Raw genomic sequence first — 19,733 nt, forward strand, 5'->3', positions numbered from 1 at the left:
TTGAATGAGAATCGAAGAGAATGTTCAATAACAACTCCTTCCGTGTTTTCCAAAAGTATTCCTGCTCCAGACCCATGAGGGTTTGAAGCCCCATCAACAAATAATGTCCAGTCTGCAATATTCGTATCCGAGCTTGATCCTGTGAATTCGGCCACGAAATCTGCTAAGTACTGTGACTTGATAGATCCTCGTGGTTGATAATGGATGTCAAACTCGGAGAGTTCAATGGACCATTTTATCAACCGTCCTGCAAGCTCGGGCTTGGCGAGTATTTGTCGCAATGGTTGAGAAGTTCTAACATTGATAGTGTGGCTCTGAAAATATGGGCGTAGTCGTCTTGCCGAAAAAACTAGTGCATAGGCGAGCTTCTCTAATCTCGGATAGCGAAGCTCGGCATTCTGCAATGATTTACTCACGAAATACACTGGCCGTTGAGCACTCTTAGTTTCTGCAACAAGGACGGAACTAATTGCCATATCAGTAACTGACAAATATAAATATAACGGCTCGCCAACCTTGGGTTTCTGTAAAACAGGGGGTTCAGAAAGAAATTGCTTTAGACTGTTAAAGGCCATTTCACAGTTTTCATCCCATTGGAAAGTCGTATTTTTCTTTAAACATTGGAAAAAGCTGAAGGACTTGGATGCTAAACATGGTAGGAATCTGGATAGTGCTGCTAACCGCCCTGTTAATCGCTGAACCTCCTTGATGTTTGTGGGACTATTCATATCAAGGATTGCTTGACACTTCTCAGGATTAGCCTCAATTCCTCGGCTAGTAAGGATGAAGCCGAGGAATTTTCCTCCTCGAACACCAAAGGCACATTTCTCCGGATTGAGCCTCATGTTATAAGCTCGGATTTGGCCAAAAATTTCAGCAAGGTCTTCAATATGGGAGTGGCCGACCTTCGTCTTGGCGACCATGTCGTCCACATATACTTCAATGTTCCGACCTATTTGTTGTTCGAAGACTTTGTTCATCAGTCTTTGGTATGTTGCACCTGCATTCTTTAAGCCAAAAGGCATGACATTATAGCAATAATTACCATATTCAGTAATGAAGGCTGTTTTTTCTTGGTCTGATGGATGCATAAAGATCTGGTTATAACCAGAGTATGCATCCATGAAACTCAAGGTACCATAACCACAAGAGTTATCAACTAAAGTATCAATAGACGGCAAAGGGTAGGCGTCCTTAGGACATGCTTTATTAAGATCTGTAAAGTCGACGCACATGCGCCATTTACCGTTATTTTTCTTTACCATGACGACGTTGGCCAGCCAGGTTGTAAACCTGATTTCTCGGATGAAATTTGCATCAATGAGCTTTTTGGCTTCGGTCATAGATGCGAGCCTCTTCTCATTTCCAAGATTTCGTTTTTTCTGGGATATTGGTCGGGCGGCCGGGCTTAATGCCAATTTATGAGTAATGACAGATGGGTCAATGCCTGGCATGTCTCCTGATGTCCAAGCAAATAGATCAGTGTTTTCCCGCAGAAAATGGACGAGCTTTTCCCTTTCCTTGTCTTTTATGGAGGATCCTATGAAAGTAAACTTTGTCGGGTCATCTGTTAATATAAGCTTTGTTAGCTCCTCGTTTGGTGATGGACGATCTTGAAAATCGGCTCTGGGATCAAGCTCGGCCAGCGTTGGCTGTTCGGCACTGATGGAGTTTACACGCCGCTCGCAACTTCTCTTGATAGGCTTTAGGCTTGTATTATAACAATATCGGGCTTCTTGTAGGTCTCCATGGATTGTGGCGACAATATTATCCTGCACAGGGAACTTGACACACAGATGAGCAGTGGATACAATTGCAGCAAATCTGTTTAAAAAAGGTCTTCCTAAGATAAGGTTGTAGGGACTAAAACAGTCAACAACAAGGTACTGGATATCATGTGTTTTAGATAAAGGCTGCTCACCAAGTGTGGTTTGTAACCACACTGAACCCATAACTGGAACTCGTTCTCCTGAAAATCCGACCAAGTCTCCTGCAGATGGTTGTAAAATGTTAGTACTTAGCTTCATTTTTTCAAATGTAGTAAAAAATAACACATCGGCGCTGCTGCCTGGGTCTAGCAGCACTTTCCGAACTATTAAGTCGCCCAATTGGATAGAGATGACAACGGGGTCATCCAAGTTGGTGTCCTGGCAACTAAAGTCGTTCTGGCAGAAGGTCATCTCTGGCACGTCTGGCATTGGCTGAGGATTGCTCGTGGTAGCTCCAAGTGCTAACATGGCCCTGTATGTACGTTTTCTAGCCGAACTTGTTTGTCCTCCTCCGGCATAACCGCCTGAGATGCAATTGATTATGCCTCTAGGTTGAGCAGGAGCCTTTTCTTTGTCCTTCGATGATGATGATGATGGTGGTGCAGGTGATGGATCTGAAGTCGGAATAGCTCTCTTCTGCATATGACCCGAGATGAATTTATCAAGGTGTCCCTGTCTTGCTAAGCGTTCTAACAGGTCTTTGGCGATCACACAATCGTCGGTTGTGTGACCATACTTCTGGTGGAATGTGCAGTACTTGCTTTTGTCGATGTTCTTCGGTTCAGGGTAACTGCCAGCTTTACGGGGGGGTTTAATCAATTTGGAGTTCAGAATCTCTTTAATAATATCGTCCCTCTTCGTATTAAACTGAGTATATGTCTCATAGCGGGGGGTGGGTCTGAAGTTCTTCTTACTGTCCCGAGGTCTGTCGTCGTCTTTAGTAGCCGACGACCTTTCAGCCTTCCGAGCTTGTCGAAGTTCTTCAATATCGATTTGCCCCTTCGCCTTCTCTCGAAACTCGGCTAACGTCTTTGGCTTGGATACTGCAATAGCTTCTTGAAATTTTCCTGGGCGGAGGCCGCTTTTGATGGCATGGAGATGTACTTCAGGATGAAGGTCGGGGATCCGCATGGCTATTTTTGTAAAACGGGTGATATAATCCTTCAGACTTTCTTGAGGGGCTTGCTTAACAGTCGTCAGGTAATCGGAATCATGTAAATATATTGCTGATGCCGCAAAATGATCTTCAAACTGTTTTGCTAACTCCTGGAAACGTGAAATGGAATCTGCAGGCAAAGAGCAAAACCAGTCAAGTGCAGGACCATCTAAAAAGGATGGAAAACAACGACATAAAATAGGATCAGATGCACCGTTAACGATCATGATAGATCGGAATTTTTTGATATGTTGCTTTGGATCTCCCAAACCATCATATGGAGTTAGAGTCGTTGGCAATGTGAATTGTCTAGGCAGTTGAAAGTTCATAATATCGGCCGTGAAAGGTCCTGCCGAGTTGTCAGGCTCATCCTCCTCGTCGTTGGGCGAGGTTTCATTGTTATGGGGATCTCCGCCATCATCATCTTGAGGGGTTTCCGAAACATGCGTTGGGTGGGATTGATGCTCATCATTGGTGTTTCGCCCGTGATGGGTGTCGTTGTGCTCAAGGCGGGCGTTGGCTATCTGCTGAATTTGTTGTTGCATTCTTTGATTTTCCTCCGCCATACGTTGATTTGCCTCAGCCATGCGTTGATTTGCCTGCTGAAGCTCGGTTACCATCCGAAGGAGCTCGGACGTAGAAGGGGGAGGCACATCAGCCATTAATGGATGTTAGGGTATTTTGGGGCCTAGAAAGAAAATTTTTCTATAACCTCGGCCCCACGGTGGGCGCCAAATGTTCCTGCCTGGTTGTGGCCGAGCTATATGTCTCCTTGGAGGGTTGAACGTCCGACCTTGTTGGAGAACTTCAATATGCCTCGACCACCAAGTGAAACAAGGGGGGGGAGCACCTGCAAAAAGCACTCCCACGCTCAAGTCAGCTAAAGAGAATTATTTGAAGAGTTATTTTAGCTTAGAACGATGATCTACCTTTTCAATTTCAGCTGTTTCCTTTATAACTCGGAGATGATGGCCGTTTATTGACCGTTTCTGTGTAACCGATCATAGTGGTTTAATGCCATAAAGTCGGCAAAGTTAATGTGCCGATTAAAAAGGGATTCGCCGAGCTATAATTCGTAACCGACGTATAACGGTTGTATCAGCTACCAATCACAAAAGTTGCTGGTCCCCTAGCATTGCTCATAAAAAATTATACTTTATTTTTTTAATTGTTAAAAAAAATAGAAAAGATTTATTACCTAAGAAAAACGGTTAGAGAACGTACGTGATTACGCAAAACTGGCATAGACAACAATGAACAAACTCACAAGACACAAGTAATTTGAAGGGGAAATGAATATGAATAGGATTCTCGAATCAACTAACACATTATGGATTAGAGTAAAGATGTTTAACTTTTCTCCTCTTAAGTCTTAATTAGCGATCTAAAGAATTATATATTTTATAAAATTCTAAATACTAACGAACCAATTATTTAAAAAAAAAATAATATTTTTATATACTATTTTCTCTTGTCCATTGCAAATAAAGGATAAGCTCTTTTTATTTTCCTTTTATATTGTCGTAATCAAAGTGTACCACGTCATAGCTGGATCACATCCCCACACCATAGTGACCCACCACCACCTCTTCCTCCCCTCATCTCCTCCTAGCTCCTCCTTCTTATACTTGCATTGTTCTAGAACGAAGACTATTGATAGCGCTGTACTATTTTCTCTTTATTTTTCAAGACAGGTACCTCTTGTATATTTTCCCTCTGAAACTCAAATTTGACTTGAAATCTTGAAGTGAAGACTCACCATTTTTGACCTTAGCCCATAGCTGACCCCTTAATCAGACAATTTGATTTTTTATTGTTCCCACCTAATTTATATTCCTCCAAGTCTCCAAGACGATCCATCTAAATAAATTGAGAGCTGAAGAAAGCCCAACCACCCACCTCCTTTCACAAAGAGAGAGAGAGAGAGAGAGAGAGAGAGAGGACATGTCAATTGCATCTCCTCTGACTCCCCTATTGCCATACATAACATGCTTCATAATCTTGCTGGTCCTTGTAGAACAGATCAAGTACATAAGCAAGAAGAGGTCTATCCCAGGGCCAAGCGTGGTCCTGCCCTTCATAGGAAACGCAATCGCATTGGTCAGAAACCCAACCAAGTTCTGGGACCAACAATCCAGCCTCGCCAAGTCCACCACCGCAGGACTCTCTGTGAACTACATCATCGGCAACTTCATAGTCTTCATAAGAGACACAGAGCTCTCCCACAAGGTCTTCGCCAATGTTAGGCCCGACGCATTCAGGCTCGTGGGCCACCCATTCGGTAAAAAGCTATTCGGTGAGCACAACCTCATCTACATGACGGGCCAAGACCATAAGAATCTCCGTCGTCGAATCGCACCCAACTTCACTCCAAGGGCTCTTTCCACGTACACCGCGCTGCAGCAGATCACAATCCTCAACCATCTTAAGTCCTGGGTTCAGCTCTCACACAAAGCCCAAGCCCCCATTCCGCTCCGCGTTTTAGCCCGGGATATGAACTTAGAGACTTCTCAGACGGTCTTCGTTGGGCCCTACTTGACCCCCAAGGCCCGCCAGAGCTTCGAGAGGGATTACTATCTTTTCAACGTCGGTCTCATGAAGCTCCCCATCGACCTCCCCGGCATGGCGTTCCGAAACGCCAGGCTCGCCGTCGATCGTCTTGCCGGAACCCTAGCTACCTGCACGGCTATGAGCAAGAAGAGGATGGAGAACGGAGAGGAACCTTCGTGCTTAATCGATTACTGGATGCAGGACACACTACGCGAAATCGCAGAGGCGCAGCTCGCCGGAGATACTTCACCTCCGCCGTATTCCTCTGACGCCGAGATTGGTGGATACCTCTTTGACTTCCTCTTTGCGGCTCAGGACGCGTCCACGTCGTCGCTTCTGTGGGCGGTGACGCTGCTGGACTCTCATCCTGATGTGTTGGCCAGGGTGAGGGACGAGGTCGCCGGAATCTGGTCGCCTGAGTCCGACGAACTAATAACGACGGACCAGTTGAGGGAGATGAGGTACACTCAAGCGGTGGCTCGTGAGGTGGTGAGATTCCGTCCGCCGGCGACTCTGGTGCCGCACATCGCGGCGGTGGATTTCCCGTTGACTGAAAACTACGTGGTTCCGAAGGGCGCGATCGTTTTCCCGTCGGTTTACGAGTCATCGTTTCAGGGATTCCCTGAACCGGACCGATTCGACCCGGACCGGTTCTCAGAGGAGAGACAAGAGGACCAGATTTATAAAAGAAACTTTCTGGCGTTTGGTGCTGGGGCCCATCAGTGCGTGGGCCAGAGGTATGCCTTGAATCATTTGGTTCTGTTCATAGCGATGTTCGCCTCGTTGATCGATTTCAAGAGAGATAGAACGGACGGCTGCGATGATATTGCATACGTCCCCACCATCTGCCCCAAAGACGATTGCAGGGTGTTCCTGTCTAGGCGTTGCGTACGTTATCCTTCTTTCCCCGGGCACTGAATTACCGTAGTGCCCTTCTTCGCCCTTTGCATTGTTTGTTAATTGTGTCGGCCTTTGCCTTTTCTTTTTTTTCAAAATTTTCATTTTATTCATTTGTCATTTATTAGTGTCAAGCATGTTCACTTGTATTTTGCTCTTTTTTTTTCCCCTCCCCCCCCCCCCCCCTTCATGATTTATTCATTGAGTTTTAAAATGTTACTACTGTAAAAGCTTGTGGACGTGAATGTTGTTAGAGGTCATTGGATGGTGGAACATTGGGTGTTTATTGGCAATCAAATAAAATGATTAATGAAAAGTAAGGACAGCAAACTTATTCATGTGACCCTACTTTTCGGATAACTCTGGGATTCTCTGGAATTATTTGGTTTAATTACTTTCGTCTTCTTGATAATTTTATTCAATTTATAATTTAAATGATTCTAAATTAAATTTTTATAATTAAAATTTTATATTAAATGCAATTTTTAATTAGATTATTGCTAACCGATCGTTTTTCGTATTCAATATAAGAGAACGATAATGATAATAATGATGATGATAATAATGTATAATAAGGGATAAAATTAAAAAAATATCTTTATTTATTGTTGGATATATTAAAAATTGAGGATATATAGATAAAGTTGAGATATATTTTAAATATTTAGAATAAAATTGAATCAAATTAAATTTTATTTATAATTTTGATTAATTTTAAATATATTATAGACAAGAAATACACTTTATTTGGTATTTAAATATAAAATAATATAAAAAATAAAACATACCATCTAGGGACAGTCATAAGGTGTTGAGTGGATCCCTCAGTCCTCAATTTTTTAAAAAAAAATTAATAATAATAGTTATTATGTATAATTTAATTTTTTTTAAAAAATATTTAGTATTTAATTTAATATAAATAAAAGTCTAAACCAATTTAAATATTAATAATTTCTAATATTTAAAAAGTAAGTAGTAATATTAAAAAAAATTGAAAACGATATTAATACTAATATTTTTTAATTAAATAAAATTGTTCAAATCTCATAAAGTAAATTCTTTTTTTTTTTGTGATCGTTTTTTTTATTCATTTGATATTAATTTTCTCTATTTTAATTGCTACAACTAAGAGATATTTTTAACTATGAATATTGTGAAAAATAACTCAAAAACAAAATAAAAGATGAATTTTTTGTTAATTGTCTTTTAATTATATTGAAAAAAATTGCTGAAAAATTTGACATAAATTCTATTATAGATGAATTTTATGATATGAAAAATTGACCATTTCGTTAGTAAAAAGTACACACATATTTTTTATACTTTAAAATATATTTTCTATCAGTATATTTTTGTAATACATTTTATATTATATAATTTTTTACATAATATTTAATATTATATGTATTATTGACCTCATGATAACATTTTTGGATCTGTCCTGATACCATCCATTATAACATGAATTATAATATCACATGCAAAAATTGCGAACAGCATGGAATTTTTTCAGGAATTACAAGAACATAGAACAAATCAATAAATCATTATATATCAAAAGAAAAATTAAATTTTAAGAGAAAATCAAGTAAACTCCACTTGATTTTGGTGGAAATATGAAGGGCCTATCCAATTTGCAGTTTTTTAGTGTAAAAAAATCCTCTATGAATACAAACCATAGAGTTATTATGTATTTGTCTAAATTTTGATATGTTAGTTTAGAGTTTAATTTTAATACATTAAATTAGTATAAAATATTTTATATCATCATTCAATTATATTAGTCCTTTTGAAGGATCATTTACATGATTAATAAAAAATATATTTATTTTTATTAATGTGTCAATGTATAATTGAATGCACATGAAAGATTATTTTACATTAAAAATATATTAAAATTAAATTTATTATTTTATTTATATATTTTTTAATAAAATAATTATTAATAATTAGTCATTAAAATAATAAAAAATAGCAACAACAATATCAAATTTTCTCAAGAATTCCAAATATGTATTCATATCAAGAATAATAGTAAACAAAATAAAATATATTCTTTATTAAGAAAACTAAATTAATTATGAGTTAATGGCACTTATTTTATGTCATATAAGTTTTAATCCCTAAGTTTTAAAAATTTGAAAATCAAATAACTTTAATAATAATAGAAGCAATATTAATAATAGAATTTAACTAATATGTATTTTTGAGGTTGTCAATTAAAAGACTTCTTACTTAAAATACAAAAAATTTAAACTTTTAATATATTTTATTATACGTTCACTAAAAATTTTAAATTTTTTTATTAATAATAATTTTAACAAATACTTTAAAAACATACTCCTTTCATTTTAAAATAAGCGTTATTTTCATTTTTTGATTCATTCAAAAACTAATATATCTAGATAAAAAGTTAGTCTAAATACATTAATTTTTTAATAAACTAAGAAAGTGAAAGCTAATATTATTTTAAAAATTTATCTATTTTATATTTTAAGAACACATGTTAAATTTATAAATTAAAATTTTTTATTAAAATTTAAAAAATTTAAATTTTTAATATATTTATCATAAAAAATTTAAATTTTTTACTAATAATAAATATATTATATGTCCTTGATACATGTGTTAGTTAAATTGAAATTTTAAAACCAAGGGACTGAAGGAGGATGTCTTAAAACGTATATCCTAGAGATCCATGTTAGCAAAATCTACAAGGATGAAGGAGGGAATGGATTCTCTCCATTTTTTTTAATAATTAAGAGAGTAAAGTGTAATCTCTTATCATTAATTTTATAAATGGGACTAAGAATAAACATGAGAAAGAGCAATGAAACGTTAGAAATCACACTTTATATTGTCAATTTTTTTTAACAATTGAGAGGATTCATTTCCGACGAATAATAGAATATGATGATTAGGATAGCATGGAGGATTTTGTCATTAATTTTGCAAAATCCCGTGAGTGTAGTCTCGATTAACTAACTATTCAGTATTCACAAGAAAACCAATGAAGGAGGTGCCACAGATCGGAAACTGGAAATCACAGTGGTTGGGCTATCCTATGCACTTGCATGTATGCCTTCTTTTTGTGTTTTCAAAAAGTCCAAGGGTTTAACTTCCTCGATCTTTGAACTATCTTCTTGGGTTTTTCTTTTGCCTTTTAAACACGGATTTAGTTTTGGATTAAACAGATGTATTAAGAATTTAAGATAAAACAAGAAATTTTGTTTGTTATATCGGCATTTTTTCATTGAAATAGCAAAATAAAAAATACGAGAAGATTATCAGAAATTTTTTTATTTTGTTATTATTTAATCATTAATTTAATTTTTTTAATTTAATAATTTAATAATATACTTTATTCTATATTTTTAAATATTAATAACTAATTAATAATAAAAAATAACAAATTCTAATGATCTTTTAATAAAATAAAAGGAAGCCACTTAGATAAAGATGTTAAAAATATTTTTTTTAAAAATATTTTTTAAAAATTAAAATTTAACACATATAATCAATTAAATTATATTATTTTTATTAAAATTAGATTGGACAAATCAATTTAGCAAAATAATTAATAAATTAAATTTTAAACCAGTACAAATTAATATTTTTTATAAAAATTACTACAATATCTCTATTATAAAATATAGCTAAAATATTCTTATTTTATATATATATATATATATATATATATATATATATATATATATATTAATTTTAAAAACTTTAAATTCTAACCCTATAACGATAGAGAAGAAAAATATTAGAATTTAGAATTCTCAAAATTAATATATATAATAAGAGTATTTTAATCATTTTATATAATAGGAGTATTGTAGTCATTTTTTATAAAAAATAATTTTAATTTAGATTGATTCAAAATTTGATTCACTTTTTTTCAGTCAAATTAATTTATCTGACCTAATTTTGATAAAAATAACATAATTTAAGTGATTATATGTATTAAATTTTAATTATTAAAAAAAATCTTTAAAAAAAGATGTTGTGTCTTTATGGGAGCATCCCAAAATAAAATTCAAATATTTTAACTATTTATTTTGCCTCTAAAAGTTTGTTCAATATTTTTTTACTATTAAACATATTCAATTAAGAAAGTTTAATCTGAAAATTCTTAATAATTTATTTAATCATAAAACAATATTTACATAATTATTTTAATGGTTGATTTGATTAACTTAAATTTAAAAATATGAATTAAAAATATAATATGTCCTTTTAATAATTATGCATCCAATAGCATTCTTTTTCCAAATTTGACAAAAGAGTATTTAAATATAAATCACATTAACATCAATTAAATTTTGATCAAAATTAATTCTACAAAAATATATTAACACTAAAATCTGTTTACACTCCAAACACACATTCTTTAAAAACATTCTACATTCCTATAGGTCTCGGATGAAGGGTTTTGTAAATGAGTAATTCAGAGAAAAAGTAAGTATTCTTTAAAAATTCACAGTTACTACTTGAAGTTTATTATTAATAAAAATTAGTGTAAGAAATTTAAGATTTCAGTGGCAGTAAATGTATAAAATTCTTATTTTCTTAAAGAATTGTTAAAAGAATGTCTTAAAACACTACTTTTAAGTTAAGCTAAATTATAGTTTTTGTTTTATTAAAAAGATAATATTATTTCATTACATTGGATTTTTTCACTATTTTATCCAGACCTTTATATATATAAAAAATTTAAAAATATTATTTATATATTAAAATTTAATTTATTTTAATATATATTTTATACTAATACCTAATTTGAGTAATTTATCTATATACGTACATATTTAACATGGTTGAAAATATTAGAGTGGTTTGATTTGAATTTTGATCTCTCTTTGTTGTGGAGAATGGAATTTGGTCCCTTCAATTTAATTATACACCATAAGAAAATTTTAACTATGGTATTTATCATTTTTTATTTATTATTATATTATATAAAAATTAATTAATGTAAATATGACTCGCTATCGATGAATACAATTATACAAAAGAAGATGAGACTTGTTTTCTTGACAAGATTGGAGTGCTACTAGTAGTTACAGATCTAAAAAATTTTAAGAGCCGAAACAAAATATATATAATATAATAATAATTTTTATAATAAAATTATTATGTGTATATAAAAATTAATTATTAAATTATTTATTAACTATTATGTTTATGTGTATATACATATATTTTTTAATTTATTTTTAATATACATTTTGTATTTTAATATATATTTTATATAGGTAATTCTTTTTTACGAACATATAGCATGATTATTATAATTATATTTTGTTATTATAAAATATAATTAATCTTTGAAATATCTAATTTACAAATTAAAATACTAAAATAGTAATTTAAACAATAACATATAATTTAAAATTTTATTTTTTAAATTTTTATTTTAAAGAAATTAAGTAATCATTTACTTAATACAATCGAAACATCTCTTTATATATATATATATATATATATATATATATATATCACTAAACAATTATTTAAAATTTACTTTTCATACAATTAAAATCAACTCTTATCGATATTCATAGTTGAAAAAGTTCTTTCAATTAATGTTGTTGTTACAGAAAAAAATAAAGCTAATTTTAAAAGAAGATAAATAATACTCTTTCAAGTTGATTTCTAAGAAAGAACACTAATCTAATTTAAATTGATAATTGATTATTCTAATAGACATTCAATATAAAATTCTTAAATTAATTATTATGTACCAAAAGTTGAGTAAAAAATTATTGTGGGGTCAAATTTAATAATTTAATGGGGGCAAATAAATATTATTATCATATACTACTCAAAAAAATTTCAAATTGTAGCGGGGGCGCTTGCCCCCGCACCCAATAACATAAATCCGTCCCTGGCTACTAGGGCTGACAATCTATATTCTACTCGTGGGTACTTAACTCGAATCAATCCGTTCGAGTAGGATTGTCTACTCTACCCACTACGGGTAGGGTAGGGTGCGGTGCGAGTTCGCTTGCGGGTAGGGTAGGATACGGATTCAGAGTATACTCTACCTTACCGGAATTTCTAATATATTATATAATATATAGGTAAAAGTTATATATGTAGTAAAGAAAGTAAGTGTTGAACCTATAATCTTTTTCTTATAAAAACTTGAAATAACTACTAAACTAGTTGATGATAATATTATTTATAATTTTATATTAGATTTTTTTAAGATTTTATTATTTTTAATTTGAACTTAGTTTTTTATTTTCTATTTTATTAATATGTATAAAATTTCAAATGGTTGAATTTTATATTTGCTTGAAATTTTTTTATTTTTCTGTTGGTAGGATCGGGTACGATAGAGTTTAAAACTTTAGGGTGCGGGTAGGGTTAGGGTTAAGAAATTCTTAACCCGTAGGTAGGGTAGGGTAAAATTTTAAAAAAGTTTTTAACTCGCAGGTAGGATTAGAATAGAGTCTAAACCCTACCCTACCTATTGCCAACCCTAAGGCTGCGTTTGTTTTTAGAGACAGGATAGAACATGACACTGAAACGGAGACAATAGGACGGAGACACTAAAAATTATCTTTTGTGTATTGTGTTTGGATACGATGGACAAGACACTAATGTAATGTCTAGTATTATGTTTGGATACATATAGACAAGACTAAAATATTATATAAAATGACTAAAATAGCCCTTGATTCCAAATTTTCTACATCAATACAAATTAATTAAAAAAAAATGAGAGTACGTAGGAGTACAGACGGAACTTGAAAAAAATATTTGAAGAGGCAAAAAATTTTAATAAAAAAATATATTAGTATTTATATTAAAATAAAATTTATAAATATAATTATTTTATTTTAAAATTTATTATTAATATATAGGAATACATATGGTTAAGATTAACAAAAAAAAAATAAATTTGAGTTTGATTAATAAAAAATTTTGTTTAAGTTAATAAGCCAAATTAATTTTAAATAAAAATTAATTTTAAAAAAAATCCATTTTTACATGAAAAAACAATTAGTTTTTGCATATAAAAATATTTTTTTATTTAAAAAAAACTAATTTTTTTAATCTAAAAACTGATTTTTCTTTATAAAAAATTGATTTTTCTTTAAATTATATAAAATCAATTACAATTTATAAATTATTTTTTAGCATTTTAAAAGATTAATTTTACTTTTGCTAATATTTATCTTTCAAAAATTTTAAGATTAATTATTTTTGTTATTATTTTTATTACAAATCAAATAATATAATATAAGGTTAAAATGGTATTAAAGTAAAACGATAAAAAGAAAAGAATTATCTACCTCCAATAAAAAATTCTACAGAAAAGAGAGAGTACCTGAAAAAGAAAGAGATAGAAGAAGAACAGGAAGAAAAAAGTATCTCTGAACAACGCAATAGGAAAAATAAGAAGGGGTAATAGTGAAAAAAAAGGAAAACAAAATTTATAAAATTGTCCGTGTCCACTCTTCCAAATCCCGTGTCCATCATTGTCCTTCGTGAAAGAGTGGACACAAAAGTATAAAAAACTGTCTCAGAGACAATATGTCCACTGTCCATGTCTCTGCTTCCAAACACTTTTTAAACAAGTGTTGTCCATGTCTCCGTGTCCTGCCCCAAAAACAAACGCTACCTAAGTGCCACCTTCCATTTAGAAAAAGTCTTGACAATATTATTATTAATATTAGAGTAAAGTGATAAATGAATTTTAAAAATTTATATTTTAGACATATTAGTTTTTTAAAAAATATTAATACAGTCTTTTAGAATTAAAATATTTTATATATATGATATCTAATGAAAAATGAGAAGATATAATTACAATTATTAGATTTATATAAGTGGACAAGTGGTTCGATTTTAATTTTAAAATAAAACCCACTTTTATAAAAGGATTTTATGTCATTCTCTCTAACTTGTGATTTCCATCTTCTCTGACTATATCAACATCACCATTAATCCTAATCCTAATTCTTGCATAACCTTTTTGTCATTGTTTCTTCCTTCCTTTATAGTCAGAGAAGAAAATGTGAGCAGTTGGCAACATTCCTGGTTGAAAATTGAGGCAACCAACCTTTTTTTCCCCTTCTAATATTTATTTTTCAAAACCCTTTTTATATGTGAACATTTCAGACGATGCTTCCTTCGAAGTATTTTGACCATGAAGATTGGATATCGTTTGAGATACATTGATTTTATTCATTTTTAGATAACAAAATTAACTGGGTTATTTATTTTGAACGAAATATAATGTCATGAATCATGATAGGTCGAGCTTTGACTATGGGCTAATCCTAATGAATTTGAAACCTTTGACACGTTACCATCTCAAAAATGGCACCTACTAGTAGGTTCGACCCATTAATAAGTCTCAACATTCTTCCCGATTAACCATATTTCTGCCAATGAGCCTTGGCTCTAATGGCATTTCTCCCCACTCCCCACCTCAAGGTCTAGGGTTCAAACTCTAAAGAATGCAATTGAGAAAAAATGTGATAAAATATGTGAGGAGTGTGTGGGTGTGTTGTGTACCTAGAATTGAGGGTTGTCCAATCCATTGGGGTACCTAGGATTAGGAATTGTCAAATCCACCGACCAAAAAAAAAAAAAAAACCATATTTCTATCTTTCACGAGAAAAACTCTATCATCCCTTTTATTGCGGATTGAAATTATACTTAGTAGCATTATTCAGCTATGAACAATTTTCATTCATCATGAATCTATTGAATAATAGAAGTTAAAAAAGAGAGACAAATAATTCTAAAATCAATTGACGAAAATTTTAACAAAAATGGATTCATCTCGAGATATGTTATCATTTGGTATCCGTTGAAATTGTGTATTGGGCGTGACAATGGGTTAAGGAAAATATTAAAGGGATGGCAGGGAATGCTACTAATATGTTTGTCAATTTAACCAAAATATTAATCATGCTCCAATGGGGAGATATTGAAGATAGGTTGAATTCAATGGTTGAACCACTAAGGTGGAAATCAAAGCTAAGCTTGCAAGAAACAGAGACATGTATCATCTGGTAAAGGTAACTGATGATGCTTATGCTGAAATTAGACCGACATAGCCACCAAGCAAAGCCAACACAGATGATATCAGATATGCACCTAATACGATGTTTGGTTCTCTGAAACCACGTAACTGAAGGTGATAATGAAAGGGCGGCATTCTAAGAAAGCGCCACCCTGCTTCCTGTAACCCCTTAGTTACATTCAAGTGCAATATCTGAAAAATGAGAAAACAGAATGCAATAACATTAAAATAAGAACTTTCCGCACATGAAAATTGCAGCCAACAATAAGGATGAATGAATTTTATAAAATGGATTAGGCATTCATATAAAAAAATCTTAACTCCATATAAAATTAGTCACATTATAAGCGTGGTAAAGACCTGAATGATAACTGATGATGCCTCAAGAACGAGAATTCCAGATGAAATAAAAAGTGGGAAGAACATTCCGCTACATGCAGCCATTGCAGCCAATGCGCCACCAAGTGCCAAAGATCCTGTATTACCCATAAAAACAGATGCTTTGTATCTGTTGTGCAGGAGAAATCCGACGCAAGACCCAGCCATTGAAGCTCCAAATATAGCGAGGTCTGGTTTACGATGGTAACAGATCAATAACATAGCAAACAACAGAAGCAAATTTTCCTTGTATGTAGTACTGAAAATGACCATCGTCAGTATCCCAGTTAAATAAGAGGAGGCAAGGTGTCATTGCTCATTCCCAAAGAAAACTGTTATACTAGAATGCGAAGAATACCCTAATATATTTAAATCCATATCAAGATGTGGAGCATCTTTGTTGAAAAAGAAGAGATATCTGCCCTAGAGATAATTGGTTTATAACTGACTTAAAAGACATGCCACTAACCAGAACATATTGGAAGCACGGCTATTGACATTCCAGTAAAAGCCAATGCAGCAGTACCACCAGCTAGTCCATCAAGAGCATCTGCCAACTTAATGCCATGTCCGACAGAAACAAAAGAAAATGAAGTCAAGAGATGGTAATATCGTCCCAAGTACATGAGGCCTGGTGGAAGTGGTACCAACATCTTCCTGCATATATGTAAAGAAATCAGGGGAAGGAGGCAACTTGAGTGATTTGTTACAAGATCAAACGACCAAATATACTAAAATAAATGAACGAAAAAAACCTTGCTTATGGGCATCATCATCATCTGCATTCTATAGTTAGTATGATCGACCATTAAAAAATGTTTTTACAATGCTTCAATATTTTATTTTTCATGAGTGCAATCATAGCAATTTTATTGAGAAGATACAATAAAAAAAAAAGATGAAAAGTAGTTGAAATCACATGGATATGATTTTGTCGTAGAGAATTTTAATTGCTCTCTAAAGTTACTTTCCATCCTTTAACTATTCCATCTGAACAGACCAAGCATGTCTGACAACAAATATTAAACATGTCAAGTGCATTTAATTAAAGGTTTAACCCAGGAACTGAAGGGGAAATCCATGTTTGCAACTGGTTGTAAAAGTGCTTTTTTATGAGAACAGACATGTGAGTTACCATCAGAAAAATGTTGATCAGATTAGTAACAAGAAGGTATACATGCCATAAGGGGAAGATATACTAGTGATGTCCAGCCAAAATGAAAACCACGTTCCAACAGCTATCTGTAAGGCATGAAAATGCAAATTTAATAAAAACAAATAATTGTAGAACTTGTAAATTAATAAAACTCAAGACCACCCTACTTTAGTTCCTCACAGTTAGTGTCTACTTATCTACGTGGGCATCAAGACACGGATTTTGTTTCTAGAACTAAACTGAGGCTTTTGATTAGTAAGTGGTTAGATACTAGATAGCAAAGACTAGTCAGAGAACAATTAGTCACAATGCACAATAGAAATAAAAAAAAGAAAATAAAATAATGATTTTTTTTTTTTAAATGATGGTTACCTCCAAAATAAGTTCTGCCAGTGCAGGCAAACCTCTCCTGTGATTCTTGGTGAGGCTTAATATATCATTAAGCAAACCAACCGCTGCAAATGCAACTGTCATACCAGCTGCCCCAGACACTTCAGCAGATGAGGAACCGACAAGGAGTAGAGCTACAATTATACCAATAGGTACAAAAAACAAACCACCCAATGTAGGTGTCCTCTTTCTCAAGCGATGTCTAATTGGGCCTTGGCGCTTGATGACATTGATAGCTCTAAAACCACGAAAAATAGGGACACAAACATAGCCAGCAAAAGAGACCAAAATGGCTGATAGGAGGAAAGGGCGGGTCAAATAAAAAGGAGACAAGGGCAATCTAACAATTCTCCACGCACACCAATCTACATACAAGAGCAGCACCAACAAGACTATTATAAGACCCACAGTGATGATCATGCCACGTTTGATCCTGCAAATTGAAAGGCAATTGGTAAAGGAGATGAGGTAAGTAATATCCCAGAGAAAAGCCTATGAATCATAAAGGCAAAAGCAGCAACTTAAGAATGATGAAGAATACATCAAATCTCTAGAAACATGGTCATACAGAACCATTAATAGTTTGGGCTATCAATTATCAAAGGAAAAGTATAAGGTACCAACATATTATCTGCCAACTTATTGTCAATAATAATTAATTATTATATTTTAAATACATATATAAAGAGACACATCCAGAAAATATATCTATAAAGACACTTCTATTAAACACAATCATAAAAAAGATATTTTTATTAGACACATCCACGAAGACACTTCCATGAAACACAGTTATAAATAAAAGTTTGCAGAAGTTGGCAGATATGCTGTTGGTAACTTAACGGGACCGATTATCAAATTATTTGAAGAATTATTACCAAAACTAGATACTAGCATTAGTGAGATTCCCTTGCCTTCATCGTGAATTTCAAGTGATTGTTCAAAAAACAACAATGATACAAGTTGTACATACTTGCCTATGCTTCTTGCGTTCACTGCTAAGAGTTGCAAAACGATGAGCAGCGACGGTTATAGAGTCTTTATGATTGGAGGAAGCCGAGGAGGAAGAAACAGCAGGTAATTCAAGATCATTGACCGGAGTGAGAAACGCGTCACGGTCGCTGTCTTCGCCATCACTGGAGGACATGACGTATGATTCGGCAGCAGCAGGAGGAGGGAAATTCTCATAATCATCAAGATAGGTCCATTCCTCCGGAGACGGCATGTCAAAAGAATCCTGTATGTATGTATGTATGTATGTATGTATGTATGTATGTATGTATGTATCTTAATCCAATCACAACCAAATAAATCTGAATACATGAGAAGCAAGAGGAAGAAACGTACATCATCGGCGGCTCTGGTACTGGTATGAATAAAATGACGTCGAGAAGAGGAGCTATGTTGTTGGATAGCCAATGGACGTAGCTGCAGGAGAACGAATCGAATCACTTATCCATCTATGAACGTTGAGATTAATTAGGAGATGAGATCAGTAAAGTACCTTGAGAGCGGGAAAATCGAAGGATGAAGGTGGAGAAAGGACCAGGGAGGATGAGGATCGAGGGAGAGGGAGAGGGAGGTGATTGGGGAAGGGGAGGCGTGGATGTGAAGCCATGGATATGGAACGTGAGAGAAATGTAGATCTGAGTTTGTTAGTTGTGAATATGAGGAGAAACAGAACAAGGCCATGGGTATATTCGAGAATCCAGGGAGATGTGTGCAATGCATATATTCTATTAATAAATTCGGGAGGCAATTAGGGTGGGGGATGGGAAATTGTCAGAATGGCGCTACACAACCATTCCACTTTCTTTCTTTCTTGTTTGTTAGTTTGTTACTACTGTCATCGTGCAACGTAACTCTCCTACTGTCACACACTTACCTCACCTCACCTCGAAACACCATTGGCATCTCAACATCTTAAAATTTTCATCTTTACTTGCTCTTCTTGGCTTTCCGACTGTTTCTTACCTAATGTCTTTTTCATCTTTTCGTAATACTGTTACTTTCTCATGAAAAATAAGATCTTAAAAGAGAAAATACTCAATTTGGTCCCTGAAATTCCACTTGAACCTCGTCACAGAGTCAATTGAAAAGTTTATGGACTAAATTGAGGCAATTGAAACTTTAAGGACTAAATTGAGGTTCGATTGTAACTTCAGACATCAAATTGAGTATTATCTCGATCCTAAAATAATTCTCCAACGTAGGGCAAATTATCCCACTTTATTCACACTCGAGAAATTATTATTATTATTATTATTAAATAAAGTAGCTAGCAATCTAGCTATCCCTCATTTCGCAGAACTTGTTCGTTAGCCACATAACACACCCTAACGAATGATTATGAACCTAATCCACCTAAAATCTAACTCAAGGGAG

General features: G+C 33.4%; 2 protein-coding genes across 2 annotated transcripts; one reads left to right on the forward strand and one right to left on the reverse strand.

Moving 5' to 3' along the window:
- Nucleotides 1–4,154: 4,154 nt before the first annotated feature.
- LOC112782610 (cytochrome P450 710A1) lies at nucleotides 4,155–6,750 on the forward strand. Its single transcript, XM_025825089.3, has one exon. The coding sequence runs from the start codon at nucleotides 4,870–4,872 to the stop codon at nucleotides 6,391–6,393; it is 1,524 nt and encodes a 507-aa protein (XP_025680874.1). The 5' UTR covers nucleotides 4,155–4,869; the 3' UTR covers nucleotides 6,394–6,750.
- An 8,399-nt stretch (nucleotides 6,751–15,149) lies between these two features.
- LOC112785148 (phospho-N-acetylmuramoyl-pentapeptide-transferase homolog) lies at nucleotides 15,150–19,726 on the reverse strand. Its single transcript, XM_025828591.3, has 8 exons — nucleotides 18,853–19,726; nucleotides 18,696–18,776; nucleotides 18,326–18,585; nucleotides 17,331–17,781; nucleotides 16,980–17,044; nucleotides 16,272–16,459; nucleotides 15,785–15,993; nucleotides 15,150–15,616 (listed from the first exon to the last, which is right to left on the reverse strand). The coding sequence occupies exons 1-8, from the start codon at nucleotides 18,964–18,966 to the stop codon at nucleotides 15,434–15,436; spliced, it is 1,551 nt and encodes a 516-aa protein (XP_025684376.1). The 5' UTR covers nucleotides 18,967–19,726; the 3' UTR covers nucleotides 15,150–15,433.
- Nucleotides 19,727–19,733: the final 7 nt, after the last annotated feature.

The sequence above is a fragment of the Arachis hypogaea genome, chromosome 20 (assembly GCF_003086295.3).
Source record: "Arachis hypogaea cultivar Tifrunner chromosome 20, arahy.Tifrunner.gnm2.J5K5, whole genome shotgun sequence".
NCBI lineage: Eukaryota > Viridiplantae > Streptophyta > Magnoliopsida > Fabales > Fabaceae > Arachis > Arachis hypogaea.